General features: G+C 37.5%; 1 protein-coding gene across 1 annotated transcript in view; it reads right to left on the bottom strand.

Moving 5' to 3' along the window:
• The window catches only part of ngef (neuronal guanine nucleotide exchange factor), a 77,803-nt gene that overhangs the window by 28,160 nt on the left and 29,464 nt on the right, over positions 1 to 20,179 (bottom strand). The window contains exons 4-7 of the mRNA XM_020928193.2: positions 17,017 to 17,072; positions 10,889 to 11,136; positions 9,555 to 9,715; positions 7,115 to 7,267 (exon numbers count right to left, since the gene is read on the bottom strand). Coding sequence (XP_020783852.1) covers positions 7,115 to 7,267; positions 9,555 to 9,715; positions 10,889 to 11,136; positions 17,017 to 17,072 — 618 coding nt within the window. The remainder of the gene's footprint in view (positions 1 to 7,114; positions 7,268 to 9,554; positions 9,716 to 10,888; positions 11,137 to 17,016; positions 17,073 to 20,179) is intronic.

A 20,179-nucleotide genomic window follows, 5' to 3' on the forward strand; every position in this document is an offset into this window, starting at 1 on the left:
GCAATAAATTCTTGATCAATTAATCATCCAGCAAAATCTGTTATCATTACATGCCTACTCTAAAGCTCCACAGTGAAGTTTTAGCCAAAAATAGAATACAGTAAAAGCATGTTTGGGATGTTTTGGCATTTCCACAACCCTGATTCCACGTACTGCAGCTGTGGTCCAGTGGCTGTGAGTATTCTGTATATTAAAAAAAAAATCTTTACATTTACATGACGAATATTTTACGAGAGGAGCTCAGAGTGCACAGGTGTGGTCCGGAAGTGCCGAGATGCTCCAGATTCAATTCATTGGTAGTTTATTTTTGCTGGATGCCGGAGCTGACCGCAGCCTTTGACCTTAATTAAAGTAGTTAAATTAAAAAAATAGTTTTAACATGAACAATTGTCTCACGTGTCAGTGACCACAACAGCCAAACCGGTCCCAAACTGGGTCACAGCTTACCTGACCAAAACCACACGCTTTGACAAAACTTTATACAGATGAGTGGATCCTGTCTCCCTGATTTCAGTGAACGTGGTTTAACCAATCAGACAGACTCACGCTCTGTTAGTATCTCAACCTAACATGGCTGCTTGCACATTAAATTGGAGAAAACTCTACATAAAGAACTGAGAAACAATGCAGATTTACAGAATCAACAGTCAAAGCATCAAACTATTATTTATCTCGGGTAAAAGAAGTTACATTTTGTTCTGAATGTTATGAGAATTTTGGACAGGAGATGTCTTCTGCGTTTGAAAGACACATAATACAAATTAGTGGCTGTGGTTGGACCGTCTCAAGTTTGAACGGAGGATTTTTCACGATCTATGGTTCCATTCCAAAAAAAATTGTGCTAAATATACATATAGTATAAAACTCTATTCTAAGTATTGTGTTATGGTTACATGTCTTTAAGGGTGTGCAAAAATATCGAAATATCAATGTATCGTAGCATTTAATGTGATAATACAGCATTGATATTGTGAGCTGCTGTATCGATATATTGTCAAGTGTATTTTTAGGTATATTTTACTAAATTATTTTGTTACAGTGCTACAGTTTTGTTGCTTGTTCAGAGGAAGGAAGCTTTTGATGTTTTCACTGTTTTGATGATTAAAATGTTTGTGTTTCATAAAAGACTTTTAGTATCACAGCCATGATTTAGCCATTATTTTTTATTCAACCACATCGAATCAATTTGAAATATATTGAACTGAATCGAATCGAAAGTGCACTGTATCGAGATATGTATTGTATCGTGGCCTTTGTATCGATGTATGTATCGTATCGGCAACTTCTTACTGATACCCAGCCCTACACGTCTTGTACTGCTCTTGTCCTGATCTAGTCCAGGTTCAGTTTGGGGTTATTTCTGGTCTGCTCCTGGTCTAGTCTTGGTCGAGTCCTGGTTAAGCTCTAAGGTTTAGTCCCAGTTCAGTGGCAATTTTAAGGCGGCATGTGAACGCACCAACAGTGTAATTTAAGGCATTTTTAGTACAGTAGTCTTATATTTCTTCTGAACATATTCCCTCTTTGTGTAGGTCAATGTTTTTACATGCATGTCCCTGATAAATAAACAAATAAACTCAACTAATTTACATTAATTTAACATGTAACTACTAGTACTAAATATACATATAATTATAAAAATAACGACTCAATCCATTATAATAATTGTGAGCGGTTTACATCACGTCCTGTACTGAGCCTGGTGTGTGCGTTTTGTGTGTTGTGTGTGTGTTTGTCTGAGCACTCGTGACTCACACTCATTTGTTTCTGAATGTTGAGACGCTGAGTGTTTCTGACCGCTTTATCCTCTGCACTCCCTCTCCTGTCAAACCACGCCCTCCACACACACTTCTATATTCTCTGACAGTTAAAAAAACAACATGGCGTCAATATTTGCGATAGATTCATCCATATTTACATAGTTAGTTTTACATAGGTCTAAAAGTCTGATAAGTATTTTTGTTTATAAAATCCCTTTACACGATTCCATTGTGTGTTCACTCAAATACTCAAATAAATGTGTGGCCAGTAAGACTTTCTGTGAACAAACCCTGCATATTTACCCTGAGTTCTTCTCTCAAACTGACAACACTCTGTTCTACCTTGTCATGTCATGTGGTCATTTCAGTCTTGGAATTTCAAATCTACTAATAACGCAGGGTTACTCAAACATGTATGAATGAAACAAAACACACCTCCTGGTCTGTTTCTGAGAAGGAAACAACATTCTAACATGGCCAAAGAGTCCATTTTGCATAATCTAGGGGTTTTAAACTTGATTTTCTCGTTATCTTATTGTGTATAGTGGTTTATTGTTGTGTGCTCATCACGTTGGTCATCTGCTTTTGCTGATGTGCTCTACAAATCAATTTGACTTGATTTGATTTGACAAACCACAAAAGTCTGGGTTAGTGGGTGAGGATCTTTTCCAACTAACCTACACTGGTATTTACTATTAACTAATGTCTTAGTTTTATTTTTATTTTAACACTCGATCATTTAGAGCAGGAGAGGGCAATTCTTTTTTCCATGGGACCACATGAGAAACTGAAAATATCGTGGAGGTCTGGGCCAAAGTGCTTATTCAATTCTGCATAAATTCTTTATAAAAAGCAGTAAATATCATTGTTTTTGATGAGCTGAGTTTGTGTTATGACTAAGCAATGAAAAAGTGAGGCTGCCGAACAAAAAATGTCATTTAAAAAACACCTCTAAAATAAAAGCAACGCAACTTTAGTCCATGTATGAGGTAAAATTATAAAATATGTTCTGACTTAGAGCTTAAAATATGTCTTATTTTGGATATTAAACTATTAAAGAGCCCATATTACCATTTTCAGATCTATGTTATGTTATTTTCTCATCACAGACATACCTGGAATTTTGTTTAGTTTCATTCACACATGTTTAACACAGAAAACACTATGTTCCACCTTGTGATGTCATTTGGTAATGCTGGAAGCGCTCCGATGCGTTTTTAAACTCCATACAGCTTCACTAGAATCATTTATGGAGCATTTCAGCCCTGGAACTGCCAAACTACTGAACAAAAGGTAAAAAAGTAGCTTGAAAACTACCTATTCATGACATCACAAGGAGGAACAGAGCATTTTGAGGTTCGGAGATATAAACAAACTAATAATAAAGGATTCCTCAAACTGAAATGAAACAAACAACAACTCCAGGAATGTTTTTGAGGTCACAACGTTCTAACATGGCTTAAAGCTCGCAAGAACCCATTGTGCGCAATATAAGACTTTAAAAACCAAATATATTAGTAATAATAAACGATTTAAATATAATGCCTTTTTAATCGTATCAGTACAATCCGTCTCTGCGAGTTTCGACAGTGTGTTGATTTAAAGCATGCGTGGGAACTCATGTCAGGTATGCACCCAACATCAAAAAAGCAACAATATATTCAAAAGCAGACACACCCTGCACATCAGTTTTGTCATGCATTAAACCAAACCTGTTTCTTATTCAACAGACGCCAATCACAATCGAACCAGGAAGTAAGAAGGACAATTATTCTAAAAGCTGCTCTTCCTGTGATCAAGGCCATTATCCAAACTAATGACATTGTAACCTGAAATGCCTTTAAAGTGTGTTCATGGGTAAGTCCAGGTTATGTTGATTTATGGGTTAAATTAATTCTTAATCAAAACATAACTCAAGCCCCATTGATCATACATGACGCTTTTAGTTAGAGATAATGCCTTTGTAACATTTTTAAAGCTCCTATATTACGCAGAATGGATTCTAGTCAGCTTTAAGCCATGTTATTGTGTTGTTACCTCATCAAAATCATATCTGGAGTTGTGTTACGTTTCATTTATACATGCTTGAGTAATCCTGGATTATACGTCCGTCTACATCTCCAAATTTTAAAATGTCCTGTTCGACCTTGTGATTTACCTTTAGTTCAGTAGATATTGACAATTCCAGGTCTGAAAGTATCCAAATGATTCTAGTGAAGGTGCACAGAGTTTAAAAACACAGTGGAGCACTTCCTGTATTACTACTTGGCATCACAATGTGGAAGAGTGTTTTTAGATTGAAAGGAACTCAGTCTAAATATGCAGGGTTTGTATGGAAGATAATTTGTTCCATCAGATTTTGAATTTTAAATACTGCTGAATTTCTCACTTTTAATTTTTTTAAATCTGAAAAAAAATATATATTATTTTTTATTCAGAATTTTTGTTGCTGAAATGTATTTATTTATTTATTTACTTTACTTAAGTATACTTTTTCAGTATAGTTCAAATTCAAAATAAAAATTTCACCTTTTAAATATTCAGCAAAGATATTTTCGAGCCCTGAAATTCAAAAGTTAAAATTCAGAGTGGAAAATTTCACAACAAAAATCCAAGATGCCAAAGCAGAAGCAATCGATCATAAGTGAGCGCTGAGGACAGAGGTTGTGTCCTATTGGCCGTTCTCATCTGTGGGCAGGGTTTACACTTAAGAAATAAAAGAGACGAGGGTTTGATGAGGCTATTTCTGACCAATTCATTTATTTCACTACACCATTTTCTGCTTGTTGCTTAGTTAGATTGTATCACTTTGGATCTATTGCTTCTGCCTTGGCATCTTGGATCTTTACTGCTAATTATTTTCACTGAGAATTTTAGACTCTAAAATTCAAAATAAAATTAAAAAAACACCTTTTAAATATTCAAGCCTTCATATTCAACAGTCAAAATTCAAACACTTTGAAAAAGTACACTTAAAATCTCAGCAACTAAATTTCAGAATAAAAAGAATTCCAACATGTTTTTTCAGAGTTCAAAGAGACAAATTTAAGAGCATTTAAACTTTAAAATCTGATGAAACAAATTATCTTCCTTAAGTTTGTGTGTTAAACAAAACACAACACAACTCCAGGAAGGTTTTTGATGAGGAAACATAACATTTCTTGGAAAATTCCACACTCAACGCTGTACCAGTGGCTACTCTGTGAAACAAAAACAGAGAGAGATCATTCCGGATTTCCAGGTAAAAATATGGGACCTTTAATAGTTATTTGCTTCATAATAGATTTCTACATTATATCATATCATATCACCAGCCTAAATAAAAGCTTGTTTAATGGAAAGTATGTTGAAATCATCTACTGAAGCAGAAACCTGGAGTTAAAATTTATCCTTTGAATTATGATGCAATAGTTCTTTCTATTGCAGATCCTAAATTTAGTTTTAATCCATTTGGTCAATAGAATAAACTGCCCCACCCACTTAGTCTCATCTCTCACTCACCCTGCCTGTCCGGGACACTCAGAGCCAGCTGTTTCCACATGGTTCTTTTTCAGCAAATTGTAATTCCTTTGCACCTGCCCCCATATACTTTTAAAATGTATAAGAAACATCATTTTTTTCTAATTTTTTAGCTTTTACAATTTTCCTGTGGTGAAAGAAGTACTCAGTGTTGTTACTTAAGTAAAAGTACAGATATCAAAGCAAAGAAAAACTCAAGTGAAAGTAAAAGTATCACATGAAAAAATCTACTTAAAAGTGGACTGCATAACTTTTTGGTTGGGGCTCCATCACCTGCTTGTTTCTATGGATATGTCATTGCTCTGCCTGAAATGTTCCACAGTATGACATTAAACCTTAATCCTTACATTTATTCAATTACAGGTGGTTTTATAGCTCAAAAATACAGACATTCTGACTGTGAGCAGGGTCGCCTCTCCACAGATCTGACCTGTAACTTGGCTTGGTTTGGTCTCTGTGAAGATAGAAACTTTTAATACCATACTGTGAAACATGACAAACAAAGCAAAAACATCTCCATGGAGAAAAGCATTTGACGCACCCTCCACCGGCAAAGTTACACAATGCAAAATAAATAAAAGTATTAAAGTACTGCCTTAAAAAGTATTTTGCTCAGATTTTGAGGTCAAGTGTAGTGATTTTGGTGCAGACTTTGGTGAAATTTGTTCAGCAGAAGCAAGTGAATTGATTGTTTTTTTTTATAGCAGTTTTCTTTGTACCGTATTTTCCACACTATTAGGCGTTCTGGATTATAAAACGCACTGTCATAGAATGGTCTATTTTCGAACTTTTTTCACAAATAAACCGCACCGGACTTTAAAGGAAACACAACAGTTGGGTGGGTCAGTGGGACTTTGTTTGGCGCGTTCACGGTGACTCTGGGCTTTGTTCAGTTGTGGCGTGTAGGGAGGGTGCTGTCTGGGACGCTGGATTGTCGGCGTGTTCGCAGTGACTCAGTTGTTCAGTTGTGTCTAGAAGTGGCACATTGCACTCGCTCTCTCAGTTCGTTCCTTTGTTCCGTTCCTCGTCAGGCGTGGAGTGATGAGTGTGAGTGTGGGTGTTTTTAGCTCTGCGGTCGCTGTCTGCTCCGTGTGTGTTTGCGTGCGCTGCAGGTGGTGCGGCTTTGTAGTTTTCTGAAGTCGTGCTGGGACACCCCAGTGGATTCGTGTATAGGGCGCTCTGGATTGCGGGGCGCACAGTCGTTTTTTGATGGGGTTGGAGGCTTAAGAGCACGCCTAATAGTACGGAAAACACAGTATATTTTTGTTTGCTCAAACTACAAAAATAAATAAATAAACCCTCAGGCTTTTCAGCAGGTCTCACACAATAATAAAAAATACTTTTACTTTTCAGTCCTGTTCAGAAATGTGGAGGAGTAGAAAGTCTCTAGTAAAGTAAAAGTAAAAAGTACCTGCATTAAAATCTACTTCTAAGTGCATTGTGTAACTTTTCTGTTTTTCTCCACTGAAATGTTATTTCTCTGTCTAAAATGCTTAATAGTATGGGTTTAAACTTTTCTAATTATCATGTACACCAAACTATGCCAAGTTACAGGTCAGATCTGTAGAGAGGCGACCCCGCTCACAGTCAGAATGTCTGTTTATCTAGGTATTTTTGAGCTGAAATTGATTAAAAGGTAGATCATTTTAAAGTCATATTGTGGAACATTCAAAGCAGAACAATGATATATCCATAGAAACAAGAAGGTGACGGACCCTCCAGCAGAAAAGTTACACAATGCACCTTTAAGTAAAGTACAGATACCTAAAATGTATCCTTAAGTCCAGTCCAGTTGTGCCAGTGTAAGTATAAACTCGGATGTGCTGACTTGTACTCACAGTATGCGCCTGTAGTTCTTCTCCTGGTAGTTCTGATTGGTGACGTAGATGATGAAGACGTTGAAATGCTCCATAGCGTGACTATAAACAATATCACAAACATCTGAAATCAAGATGCTCTCCTCGATACGGTGCTCCAGGTCCATCAGGAACCTGCACAGAAGAACTCGGGTCATTCAGGTCAAGGATTCTTCATCTTAAGATAGCCACGTCTTACAGTAAACGGTAGAGTAAAGTTTCTGAGAAGGTAAATAAAAGAGTTTCAAAGCTAGCCCTTCTGATTTGGTTATGCTGGTTGTTTCTGTTGCAAGTATATACGGAAGCCGAGAGGGGTCACAACAAACGCGAACGCCGCAACAAATACAAATGCAACAACACAACAAAAAGCCACAACACACCAAAAAAAAGCCACAACGCTGATGACCGCGGGACTCTATTTTAATGCAAACACCGCAACAAATACAAACATCACAACACAAACGCAAATGCCGCAACACATTAAAAACGCCACAACACATCAAAAAGCCACAACGGAAGTGACCGCGGGACTCCATTTTCCGACGGACCGATCAAGCGGCAAGTGAAGAAGAAAAACTACAACGTAAACAACAGTAAAGGAAAGGAGAAGTTGGAAACATAAGTAAAAGTAATTTATTGTTTTATCATTATTCGTTTCACGTTGTAGTTCTTCTTCATTTGCCGCTTGATCGGTCCGTCGGAAAATAGAGTCCCGCCGTCACTTCCGTTGTGGCTTTTTGATGTGTTGTGGCTTTTTAATGTGTTGCGGCATTTGCGTTTGTGTTGTGGTGTTTGTATTTGTTGCGGCGTTTGCATTAAAATAGAGTCCCGCGGTCATTTCCGTTGTGGCTTTTTTTGGTTTGTTGTGGCTTTTTATTGTGTTGTTGCATTTTTATTTGTTGCGGCGTTTGCGTTTGTTGTGGCCCCTCTCGGCTTCCGTAAGCATAGACTGTATAAAAAAGTGGACTATGTTAGCGTAACGTCACCCACAGCATTCAGCTCCAGTCAAATGAAGCTCATTGAGGCTGGTGGTTATAGGAGCGAATTTGAAGCTGGGTTCCACTTAAGGGATAGGAATTTAATTACAGACAAAATAGGAAAATACAAACACCAGGATCATGTAGAGCAGATGACGAGGCTCACAGCTGCAGTTACAGAGAGAGGGGCCACAGTTTTTTAATGTAAAGTCAATTGGAGCCTGAGTCAGTGGAGTTGGAAGCGGAACATTGTGACTAGTGGGTTAGCTATGTCCATTTATAAATATACAGTCTATGGTTACAAGATTATCAGTTGAGGAAAAATTTTATTATATAAACCAGGGGTCTCGAACCTGCAGCTTGGGAACCACCGGTAGTTCTCCACCCCCTTTCAAATAGCTCACCAAAGGATTTCTGAATTACATGTATTGTGCTCAATAAGTACAATTTGGCTGATTAAATGCCCATTATCATTGTACATGTATAATTTTGATGCCTGACTTTGTACATTAATAAGTGTATATAGACATGTAACTGTACCCTATCTAAGGTTCGCTGTGGCTCTTCTTGTAACGTTAAAACGAGTAGCTCTCTGGTATTTTTGGTTTGTAAAAGTAGCTCCCTGGACGAAAAAGGTTGGAGACCCCTGGTATAAACAGTATGTTATTACACATTGCAAAAATGAATGGCCTTCCATAAATAATGACAATACAACATTAAAGGTGCACTGTGTAACTTTTCTGCTTCTCTCCATGGAGATACTGCCTGGAATTTGCCACAGTACGCCATTACACATGTTATCTCTATGGAAACAACAGCTGACACCACAGGGCCAAGCTACATGTCAGATCGGTGGAGGAGAGCCCACGCAAAGCAAGAATGCAAGTTTTTAGGTTAATTTTAAAAAAACATGTTATTGAGTAAATTGATACCTTTAACCCTCTCAGGCTCAAATAAATTTTTAGTATCAGGAAAAATCTGATATTTGGGGAAAATTATAATATGGGGTAGTAATATACAATCTTGACTTTTTTATCCTTTGTGAACAAAAAAGTATTTTGCACTTCTGGCAGGCCGTTTGCGTGGAGCCATTCTTGCAGAGTCTGCATCGTCCACGTTTATCAGCGTGGATGGGAGAAAAGGCTCCTGAGTAAAAAAAGCTCATAAAATATGGATGTGGAGTAAGTAGGTAATTGGAATTTAGCTGTTGCAAATCTGCAACGCCTGCCTGGAGAGGGTTAATGCTATAAGGCATTCCAGACAAAATAATATCATCTCCACGGAGATAAGCGGGTGGCGGCCCCTCACCCAGAAAAGTTACACAGTGCACAGTGGATGCAGTAGGACCACTCTAACATTTTTGTACAAAGTTATGATGTATCAAATAAGTGAATGGATATGACAGTTCAGTGTAAGGTTAAACGTTCAGAAAACATCTCTCTTACCGTTCACTGGCCTTCATGACATCCTCGATGTTGGAGAACAGGAAGTGCATGTCTGATTGGCTGAGAGTGTTGACGAGGATGGGGTTTCGCAGGAAGTGAGTTTCTAAAATCTCCAAACTCTTGTAATAAGACGCTTCAGAGGAAACCAGCTCAAACATGGCCTGGACAAATGCACATATGAAAAAGTTCATGTTAGTTAAATGATAATAATAAGATATTTTTTAGCAAGAAAATCCGCTGTAATTGAATAAAAGGTGAGTTTAATGCTGTCATGTGGAATATTCCTGGCATCTCTATGGGAACATACATGGTTTTTTTTTTTTTTGCTCTACTAGAAATGTTATACAGTGTACCTTTAATAGAATTTAACTTTTTAGTTATATATGCCATGTTTACATGAGAGCTTTAATTTAAAATTAATTCTGAATAAAAAATTGTTATTCCGCTTTAAAACGAGCATGTAAACACTTTATTCCTAATGAAAATGATTATTCACAATTCAACTTAATTCTGAAGTAAGTGGGTGGTTTATTCCTTGATCATGTAAATGTTTATTCTTCTTAAAAATAATTCCGGACAATCTGGCTCCACCTGTCCTGGCTTTGGAATTTCATCCACATCTCTTTGGACTTGTGAGCAGGATGTGGGAGTGGGCTGAAGTAGAGCAGCTGTTGACTCAGTTTGTCTTCTTCCTCCCTTCTCCTCCTCAGCTGACAGACGTAAAGCATGATGAGAGAATTCTAAAGCTGCTATGCAATTATCATCAGAACGACTGTGAAAAAAGTTTGTGTCGGTGGCGTAACGACAAACTGAGATGACAGAAAAGCCGGTAGCAGCTGAAGTGTGTGTTTTCTTCCGGTCGATGTAAATACTTCGTGTCCCTGTCCAATCAGAACCCTTCCCCACCCCCAGACTCTGAGCAGAATTAAATAAAGGTGATTTAACGTGTTTTCCATGTAAACCTCAATTCAGAATTATTATTTCCATGTTAAATTGAAGGAGAATATTTTAATTCAGAATTATTTAATTCAGAACAATTAATCCAGAATTAAAAAACATCATGCTGGGGTATTCTATAATGGATTTCTACTGACTGATTGAATGCTCAGTGTTCACCTGTTGTAGTTTCAATCAAATCAATGTTTATGGTCAGATTGTGTGAAACTAAAACTCTAAAATTAAGTCTAACTTGAGTAACCGAGCTTCTAACACAGCAGTGCTTTCAGTTAGCGTCACATCCCCCATTTGTGAGTGCATATTCCACTTTCTAGCCACACTATAAGCATCTGAGAATGATCTTTGTTCATCTGTCTCTGGCCCCATAGCCTCCTCACCTCCTGCATGATGACCTCCTTCTGGGGCAGTTTGAGGAGCAGCCCGCTGTTCTGCACCACCTCCAGGTTCTGCCACAGACTCAGCGAGTGTGTGGTGTTTCGGAGCTGGAGCTGGAGGGAGGGAGGGGGCACGGAGCTGGAGTCTGACCCGGTGCGCCTCACCTCGCCGGGGGACAGAGACTCGGCGTGCCTCCTCTGCTCGATCTCCTGCTGCTTTGAACTGTCCCTGTACTCCTGGTACAAGAACTCTACACAGGAGGGCAGAGGAGAGACGTGGGTTAAGATGTACAGTAGCAGGCGAAATTTACACTCACATAAAATCGGGAATAGCTTGAGCTGAACTTGATGTGAATCGTTTTTTGACCAGAAATCAACCGATATATATATATATGTATTTTTCCATGGTTTATGCAGATACCGATGTTCAGAATCCAGAGATACTGATGGTCGATACGGTCTGCTGATATTTTGATATGTAGTGAGGATTTTTTTTTTTTTTCCCCCAAATACACAAGTTTAAATGATTACAAACTTATCTACCACAACGTTTTACAACAAAATGGATAAGAGTTTTGCGTAGTCACGTTTTGAGTAGTGTCTTCTTTACATTAAAGTGTTCAAATGAAGATTTATGCCATTCTTTAGGCAGCTGGTTAAGCCCAACAAAATATCGGTCTCTGCTGGAGATTAAAAGGTGGGGGTCCATCAAATGCTTTTCTCCATTGAGATGTTTTTGGTTTGTCTGGAATGTTTCACAGTATGGCATTAAACCTTTCTATCTTCTATCTTCATGGTCAAATCTGTGGAGAGGCAACCCTGCTCAGTCAGAATGCCTATTTTTCTAAATATTTTGAGCTATTAAACCACCTATAACTGAATAAATGTAAGGTAGAGCTGTTTAATGTCATACTGTGGAACATTCTAAGGAGCAATGACATATCCATAGAAACAAGAAGGTGACGGACCCCCAACCAAAGGGTTACACAATGCACCTTTAAGGCTGATAGCTGAAAAACAAAGTGCTAAAGTTTTGACTAATCTAGATTCATTTTGGACATTGTGTTCTTATTAAAAAGGCAGATTTATTTTCTTAAAACAAGTCACTAATTTCTCCAACTTCTTCAAAATGTTGCTAAGAACATCCATTCATCTATCTGTTTTGTAAAGGTCCTATATTATACAAAATTGAATCTTCTGAGCTTTAAGCGATGTTATAATGTTGTTACCTCTTCAAAAACAGACCTGGAGTTGTTTTTTGTTTCATTCACACATTTGAGTAATCCTTTTCATTAGTCTGTCTACATCTCCAAAGCTCAGAATGCTCTGTTCCACCTTGCGATATAATGAAGTGGTAATTTTCAAGTTAACAGCTCCAGTTTGCCTCAGTAGAGATTGGCAATTCCAGCGCTTAAATCATCCAAATGATTCTACTGAAGGTGTATGCGGTTTAAAAACACAATGGAGCACATCCTGTTTTACCACATGACATCACAATGGGGAAGAAAGTGTTTTAATTTGAAAACTGTACCCTAAACTTGCAGAATTTGTGTGTTAAACATGTGTGAATGAACCGAAACATAACTCCAGGCATGTTCGTTATGAGGAAACATTATAACAGCTCAGAAAATGTATAATATGGGTCTATTTTGGGATATTTTTTATATAAAGAAGTATATTTATTTTCTAAATATAGAGATTGTAGAAGAGCTGGATACATAGTTTATTTTGGATACATTTATGTTTTTTTCTATGCCGTATTTCATGTTCAAAGTATATTTTATTCATTTTATGTTTTTTTTTTTTTACATCGCAAAACTGCTCTAACGTTCATATTTGTAGCCTGTATTTATTTGATAAGTATTGCGTAAATTATCAATAACAAAGTGTTGTTGTTTTTTTAGATAAATGTGAACTAAATGCATTGTGTAACTAAAAAAATTATCGTTTGAATAATCGTGATTTCAATATTGACCAAAATAACCACGAGAATGATTTTTTCCATAATCGAGCAGACCTACTAAAACGTAAAACAGTCTGTTGCACCTTGTGATGTCATGTGCTAATACAGGCAGTGCTCCACTGTGTTTTCAAACTCTATACACCGTCACTAGAATCGTCTGGATCATTTCAGCTCTGGGAGTACCAATTTCTACTGAACTAAAAGTAAAAGACAGCTGTTAACTTGAAAACTACCCTTTCATGACATCACAAGGTGGCACCAGAGCATTTTGAGCTTTAGAGATGTAGACAGACTAAAAATGCAGGATTACTCAAACATGTGTGACTGAACCAATACATAAATCCAGGCATGTTCGTGATGAGGAAACATTATAACACAGCTCAGAAAATGTGTAATATGGGCGCTTTAATCTATCTGTCATACATCAGTCAATCTAACCCTCCTCGAAATAAAACATTTTTGCAGTGTTGTTAATAAAATGTTGGTTTTAGTCAACACAGCACACACCCTCTCCTTGCTACTTTGAACCTGTGTACTAATAGCTCTTAATAGTAATTGCAGGGCTGTTGGTAGAAGGGTTTAGTGTCATCATTTGCATAGATACAAAAACTATTACTGACTATGGAAGACTAATTGGATGACTAAAACTAGATTTCCATATTAAGCCTATTATATTACCCAAAGCTAGAAGGCCAGACACTTCGCCCACACTGTCTAGTATGAACGCGGTGAGTGAGTGGGTGTTGGTCGGAGGGGTCGGTGGCGCAGATTGGTGGCCTCACCTCTGTCGGTCTGCCCCAGGGCCAGTGTGAAGTGAGTGAATCATGCAATGTAAAGCTCTTTGGGTCACCTGCTGCTTAAACGTCCTATATTACGTAATTGGACTCCTGTGAGCTTTAACCATGTTATACTGCTGTTACCTCCTCAAAAACAGACCTGGAGCTGTGTTTTGGTTCAATCCACACATGTTTGAATAATCCTGCATTTTCAGTCTGTCTACATCTCCAAAGCTCAAAATGCTCTGGTGCACCTTGTGATGTCATGAAAGGGTAGTTTTCAAGTTAACAGCTGCCTTTTACTTTTAGTTCAGTAGAAATTGGTACTCCCAGAGCTGAAATGATACCAAATGATTCTAGTGACGGTGTATAGAGTTTGAAAACACAGTGGAGCACTGCCTGTATTAGCACATGACATCACAAGGTGCAACAGACTGTTTTACGTTTTAGTAGGTCTGCTCGATTATGGAAAAATCATTCTCATGATAATTTTGGTCAATATTGAAATCACGATTATTCAAACGATTTTTTTTTTAGTTACACAATGCATTTATTCAGCATTTCTCTAAAAAAAAAAAAAAAAAAATTGATCATTTATGCAAAACTTTCAAACTGAAAATAAATACAGGCTACAAATATGTACGTTAGAGCAGTTTTGCAATGTATAAAAAAATAAAATAAGGCATAGAAAAACATGAATGTATCCAAAATAAATTATATATCCAGCTGTTGTACAATCTCTATATTTAAAAAATAAAATAAATCTACTTATTTATATAAAAATATCCCCAAATAAACTTTGTTAAGCTTTTGGTTCAATTCAATTATGAGTTTGGAGATCATTTTGACACACAAATCGAAATTGTGATCAAAATTCAATTAATTGTGCAGTCTTTCGTTTTAGAAAAGAGCCTAAATATGTAGGATTTGTGTGTTAAACATTTGTGGATGAAACAAAACACAACTCCAGGTCTGTTTGTGATGAGGAAACAGCACCTAACATCAGAAAATTTGAAAATAGCGTAGTATATTATAAACAATAAAACAGTGATCTCTCTATTTGAACCGTACAAGAGTCAAATGAGGACTAAACCAGCCTTAAATCGCCTCATAGCCCTTCACATCGTTGTTTTCATAACTGCGGCGGCTCAGATTTATCGATGCGCTCGTAGGCACTTAAGTTTGTGTCAGGGGGCGGAAGTGGGCAGAAAGTTTCCAGTTAAAGCTTTTTTTTGAAGGAAGCCGTTTGGAGTGGCGAGGAAGGTGACTTTGAAGAGAGAGAGGCGGTTGCGTAACACACCTCGGTTGGACACGAGCAGCAGATTGGTTTGTGGGCGTTTGCTGCTGAAGCGAGAGTTACATAAGGAAGACAGGAGCAGGAGCACAGTGTGTCCAAGAAGCAACAGCAGTACCCAATATAACAGCATCTGACAGCACATCTCCGCAGCTATAGGGAGGGCAAAGTACACGGGGCTGGTTTAGACCTGGTTTAGACCTGGTTTAGAATTTAAAGCAACAGTTACTCATAGAATGTGTATCATATTGCAGTGAAAATAGCATATGAATTAAGGTTATGGTTAATTCTGCATATAGTAGCCTAACTCTACGTTTATATAGATCCAGCTTTTTCAGTTCCAATGCTGTTATCAATACCCAATATGAACCGATACCCACGTAGGGTCTGAAAAAAGATCCATCAAAACACACTTCACTGACTATATGACTGATCCAACTGTGTTCTTGCCAACTATTGAAGGATTTGCATGAATAAGTCCAAACACGATGCAGTGTTCTAGGCCTACATTAGCCTCAAGATAAGTTCCATCACATCCAGCGAAAGGCCAGATCAGGGACCGATACCCGACCCAGCGAATTTTCCTGGATCATCCTAAGGTCAATACAGCGTGTAATGGTAAATCTCAGCAGGGTAAAGTCCACAACGCTGGTTTAGACCTGCTATAGAGTTTAAAGATACAGAGGGAAAATCACATAAGCCCCTGGTTTAGACTTGGTTTAGAGCTAGTTTAGTATAGAGCTGGTTTAGTTTAGAGCTGGTTTAGAGCTGGTTTAGAGCTGGTTTAGAGCTAGTTTAGAGCTGGTTTAGAGCTGGTTTAAGAGCTGGTTTAGAGCTGGTTTAGAGCTGGTTTAGTTTAGAGCTAGTTTAGAGCTGGTATAGAGCTGGTTTAGAGATGGTATAGAGCTGGTTTAGAGCTGGTTTAGAGCTGCTGGTTTAGTTTAGAGCTAGTTTAGAGCTGGTATAGAGCTGGTTTGGAGCTGGTTTAGAGCTGCCTAAACTGCTCTTATGGTTTTGTTATTATCCTGTTTTACGTGTTATGTGGTGACAGTTTACTCAGTGCTACTTCAACCAGTAGTTGTTTTTAAATGTTTTTTTAATTATTATTATTATTATTATTTAATTACTTCTGAAGTAGAGGATGTTTTTTTCTGAGTTCTGGGTTGGTCCTGACCTGGTTCCAGTTCTTGAGGGTTTTGGCACGGGTAAATCTCAAGTGGGGCTTGTTAGGACTATTCCCCTTAATTATTCTTAATTGTGTTTTCTGCTTTGAGTTTAAAGATCCTAAATGTGCAAAGTAACTCTTTGTTATCTTTAGACCATGCTATAATGTTGTTACCTCCTCAAAAACACACCTGGAGTTGGGTTTTGTTTCATTCACACATGTTTGTGTAGTCTTGGATGATTAGTCTGTCTACATCTCCAAAACACAAAATACTAACCCTTGTGATGTCATCAAGCAGTAGTTTTCAAGTTTACAGTTACCTTTAACCTTTTTTTTTTTAGTATGGATGGGTAATTCCAGGGCAGAAATTATCCAAATGATTGTAGTGAAGACGTATTGAGTTTAAAAACACAGTGGAACACTTCCTACGTGACATCGCAAGGTGGAACAGAGCCTGAGAAACGAACACAGCCTAAATATGCAGGATTTGTGTGAATGAAACAAAACACAATTCCAGGTTTGAGATGAGGAAATATTGTAACATAAATCAAAAATAGCGTAATATAGGTCCTTTAAACAAAGTTAATTCTTTATAAATTGCAGAGTTTTACAGTTAATTAGCTGCTGATTACTCTTAAGTTATTCATACATCGTTTGTGTCAAGGGCATATCAAGGACACTGTGGACATGCAGTTTAATGTATTGTTTTTTGTATATTTTACTATAATTATAATATATAAGTGTGAGAATATATGCATTTTCACATGTATTCCTCATATTTTTCAACACAATTCACTTTTACCCAAATTTGATTTTTACATCTAGTTTTATGACCTAAACGTTTTCATAGTTAACTGCCATATAGCTGATTTAATGCAGATTTAGAATACATTTGTTTTTGTCCTGGTTTTGTCCCATTTTGTGTTCACTCACCGATGTTTTTGATAATGTTGAGACCCACTGTGTTGCTCTCTCCATTGCTCGGCAGCCTGGGGACAAAACAAAACAAACTCCGTCAAAATTAGACCAGTCTGGACGCTTGGACATGTACCAGCTTCCTCGTCAGAGTCACAGTTTGGAGTCAGAAGCAACACCTCTCTGCAACACAAACTTTAGCCTTTTAAATATCACAGACGCCTTGTGGTTTGTTCCATTGACTATTTTTGCAGTCTGTATAATCTGTTAACTGTTTTATATTATCCCAGGAATTTAAAGCTGCATTGTGTAACATTTTTGGTGGCGAGTCCATCACTTACTTGTCTGCATGGAGGTGTTATTGCTTTGCCTGAAATGTCCCACAGTATGACATTAAAGAGTCTATATTACTCTGTTTTCTGATCTCTGTTCTGATGTTGTTTCCTCATCACAAATATGCCTGGAGTTGTGTTTTGTTTAATTCACACATTTAACACACAAACCCTGTAGATTTAGGCTGAGTTCTTTTCTCAAAATGAAAACACTCTGTTCCACCTTGTGATGTCATGTGGTAATACAGGAAGTGCTCCAATGTGTTTTTATACACCATACACCTTCACTATCATTTGGATCAGTTCAGCCCTGGAATTGCAAATCTCTACTGAATGAAAGGTAAAAGTAGCTGTTAACTTGACAACAATTCATGACATCACGAGGTGGAACAGAGCATTTTGAGCTTTGGAGATGTAGGCAGACAATAAAGTGTGGAGAATCCCTCAGTTGACTAGGTAGAATCCATGGCAAAGGAGAAATTCAATTTGTCAACTGAACAAACGTTTATTTAGGTTGAACATGTTTCACAGTTCATCCAAGCTGCTTCTTCAGTTCTGGTCAGACTCTGGTGGACACTTCCTTATATGTGTCTGAAGGGAGGAGCTAACTACACTGAAATTATTCTGAAACTAACACACCTACTTGTTTACAGTTTCTCTTTGTTAGCTCGGCCTATTCATCTGTAGTACAGAGTGTGGGGTCATATTAGCAGAATCATACAGGCCCACATAATGAGTGCTTTCACACCTCTGGCCCTGACCTGGCTATCCCTATTGTTCTCTTTGTTTTAGGTTTGAGGATGGAGTTGTAGACTCCATAGGACCAGGTGACGCCGACAATGTCAAGTTACAGGTCAGATCTATGGCCCACTCCCACTTGGAATGCCTTCTTTTCATTGCATTCTTAAGCAATAAAACACCTGCTGTAACTGAATAGCTGTAAGATAGACGGGCTTAATGCCATACTCTGGACCATTCCAAGGAAAGCAAAGGTAAACAGGTGCAGAACACCCTCCAGACAAATTGTGCACCTTTAATAATAATGACTAATTCGGTAATGTTCAGAACTGTAATGAAACATCGAGTTGTCCTTGTGGTTCAAAGCTATAAATCTATGAACATGTTTTCACTTGTGTCTCGTCTTCAGTTAGTAACTCCCATAAGGTGCAGTGGAAATACCGCTAATGCCAATGTCGCAATGTTCAATTATTTTTAGTTCATTTACAGTTCAAAATAAACAAACGACTCATTTGTACCATAGACTGTATATATGAGATAGAGGTTTACTCCCCAGCGTGCGCTCTGAGGTCCGAGGGCCAGCTCCAGCTCGTGGCGCCTAAGACGAGACTTAAAACCAGGGGGGACGGGGCCTTCTCTGACTGGCCCCAAACTCTGGAACGCTCTGCCCCCCCACGTCCCAACAGCCCCCACAAGTCTCGTCTTATAACCCACTTTTACACTCTGGATTTTAACACCGCGTGAGTTGTGTGGTCCTATGTGTCTTTTATTTAACTGTATTTATTTTATTTTATTCATTTTTAAATCATTTTTAGCTTTATGCATTTTTTGTTTATTTTTTGTTTTACTATATTACTTTGGAAACTGTTATGTTTATAAAATGTACTATAGAAATAAAGTGGATTGGATTGACAATTCCAGTTCTGAAATGTTCCCAAATCCAATCCAATCCACTTTATTTCTATAGCACATTTCACAAACAAACAGTTTCCAAAGTGCTGCACAAATACATAATAATAACAACAATAATAAAGTGATAAAATAAACTTCTAAAATTCTTGCATTCTTGCTATAATCTGTCATATTTTTCACTGCAGCGTTGTAGATGTTCATTAATATGCACTGTCCCTATTAAATAAATAAATAAATGAAATATAAATAAATAATACTAGTCTTAAAATAATAAAACCAGTAAAATAAAAATATGAACAAAATCAAAGAATATAAATAAATAAACCAATAGAAATAAATAAACCAATAAATAAAATAAATCAATAAATCCAATAAAAACACATAAAAATAAACACAACTCACGCGGTGTTAAAAGCCAGAGAATAAAATAAAATGAGAGTTTAAAAACACAGTGGAGCACTTCCTGTCTTACCATATGACATCACGTGGTGGAACAATGAGTGAGAGTGTTTTCTGTTTGAGAGAAGAACTCAGCCTTAAAATATGCAGGGTTTGTTAAACGATGAATTAACGTGGACACAACATTATAATATAGATCAGGAAATAGAGTAATATGAGCTCTTTAAAGCCACAGTTCAATCGCTTTCCATCTCCTCTCTCTTTCTCCCTCGGCATCTCATCCTCTCATCCTCTTCTGTGCCATCCTCACCCTTTTCCTCCACCACAAACAGCTCCCAGTGTGACCTAATCAAGCCCATTATCGCAATATCCTCTGCCAGCGGTTTAAGTGCCAAAGATCTACTTTTCAATAAAACTTGTCTAATGTTTCTCTAGGGTGAAATCGTGTACCGACAAGACAAAAAAACAAAACAAAACATACCATTTTCTCACCTTAAATGTGCACTGTGCAACTTTTCTAGTAGAGGGTATATCTCTTGCTTGACTCCATGTTGCTTTTTTTTTTTTTTTCCTGAAATGTTCTACAGTGTGGCATTTAATTTAACTATCTCAAGCAGGCCGCATCTCCAGGCCATGTTTTTGTGTTTTTTCTGAGAAATAAAAACACCTGTAACTAGGGATGTGACGATATCCAATTCTCTTAATATGATATTTTCAAGATACGCATCTCACGGTACGATATTTATTGAGATTTTTTTGTCGAGGCTAGCAAAACTGTGAATATGCTACTTTTCTCTCAT

The sequence above is a fragment of the Boleophthalmus pectinirostris genome, unplaced genomic scaffold (genome assembly GCF_026225935.1).
Source record: "Boleophthalmus pectinirostris isolate CB_2022bp ecotype Guang Dong unplaced genomic scaffold, ASM2622593v1 HiC_scaffold_9, whole genome shotgun sequence".
Classification (NCBI taxonomy): Eukaryota; Metazoa; Chordata; class Actinopteri; order Gobiiformes; family Gobiidae; genus Boleophthalmus; species Boleophthalmus pectinirostris.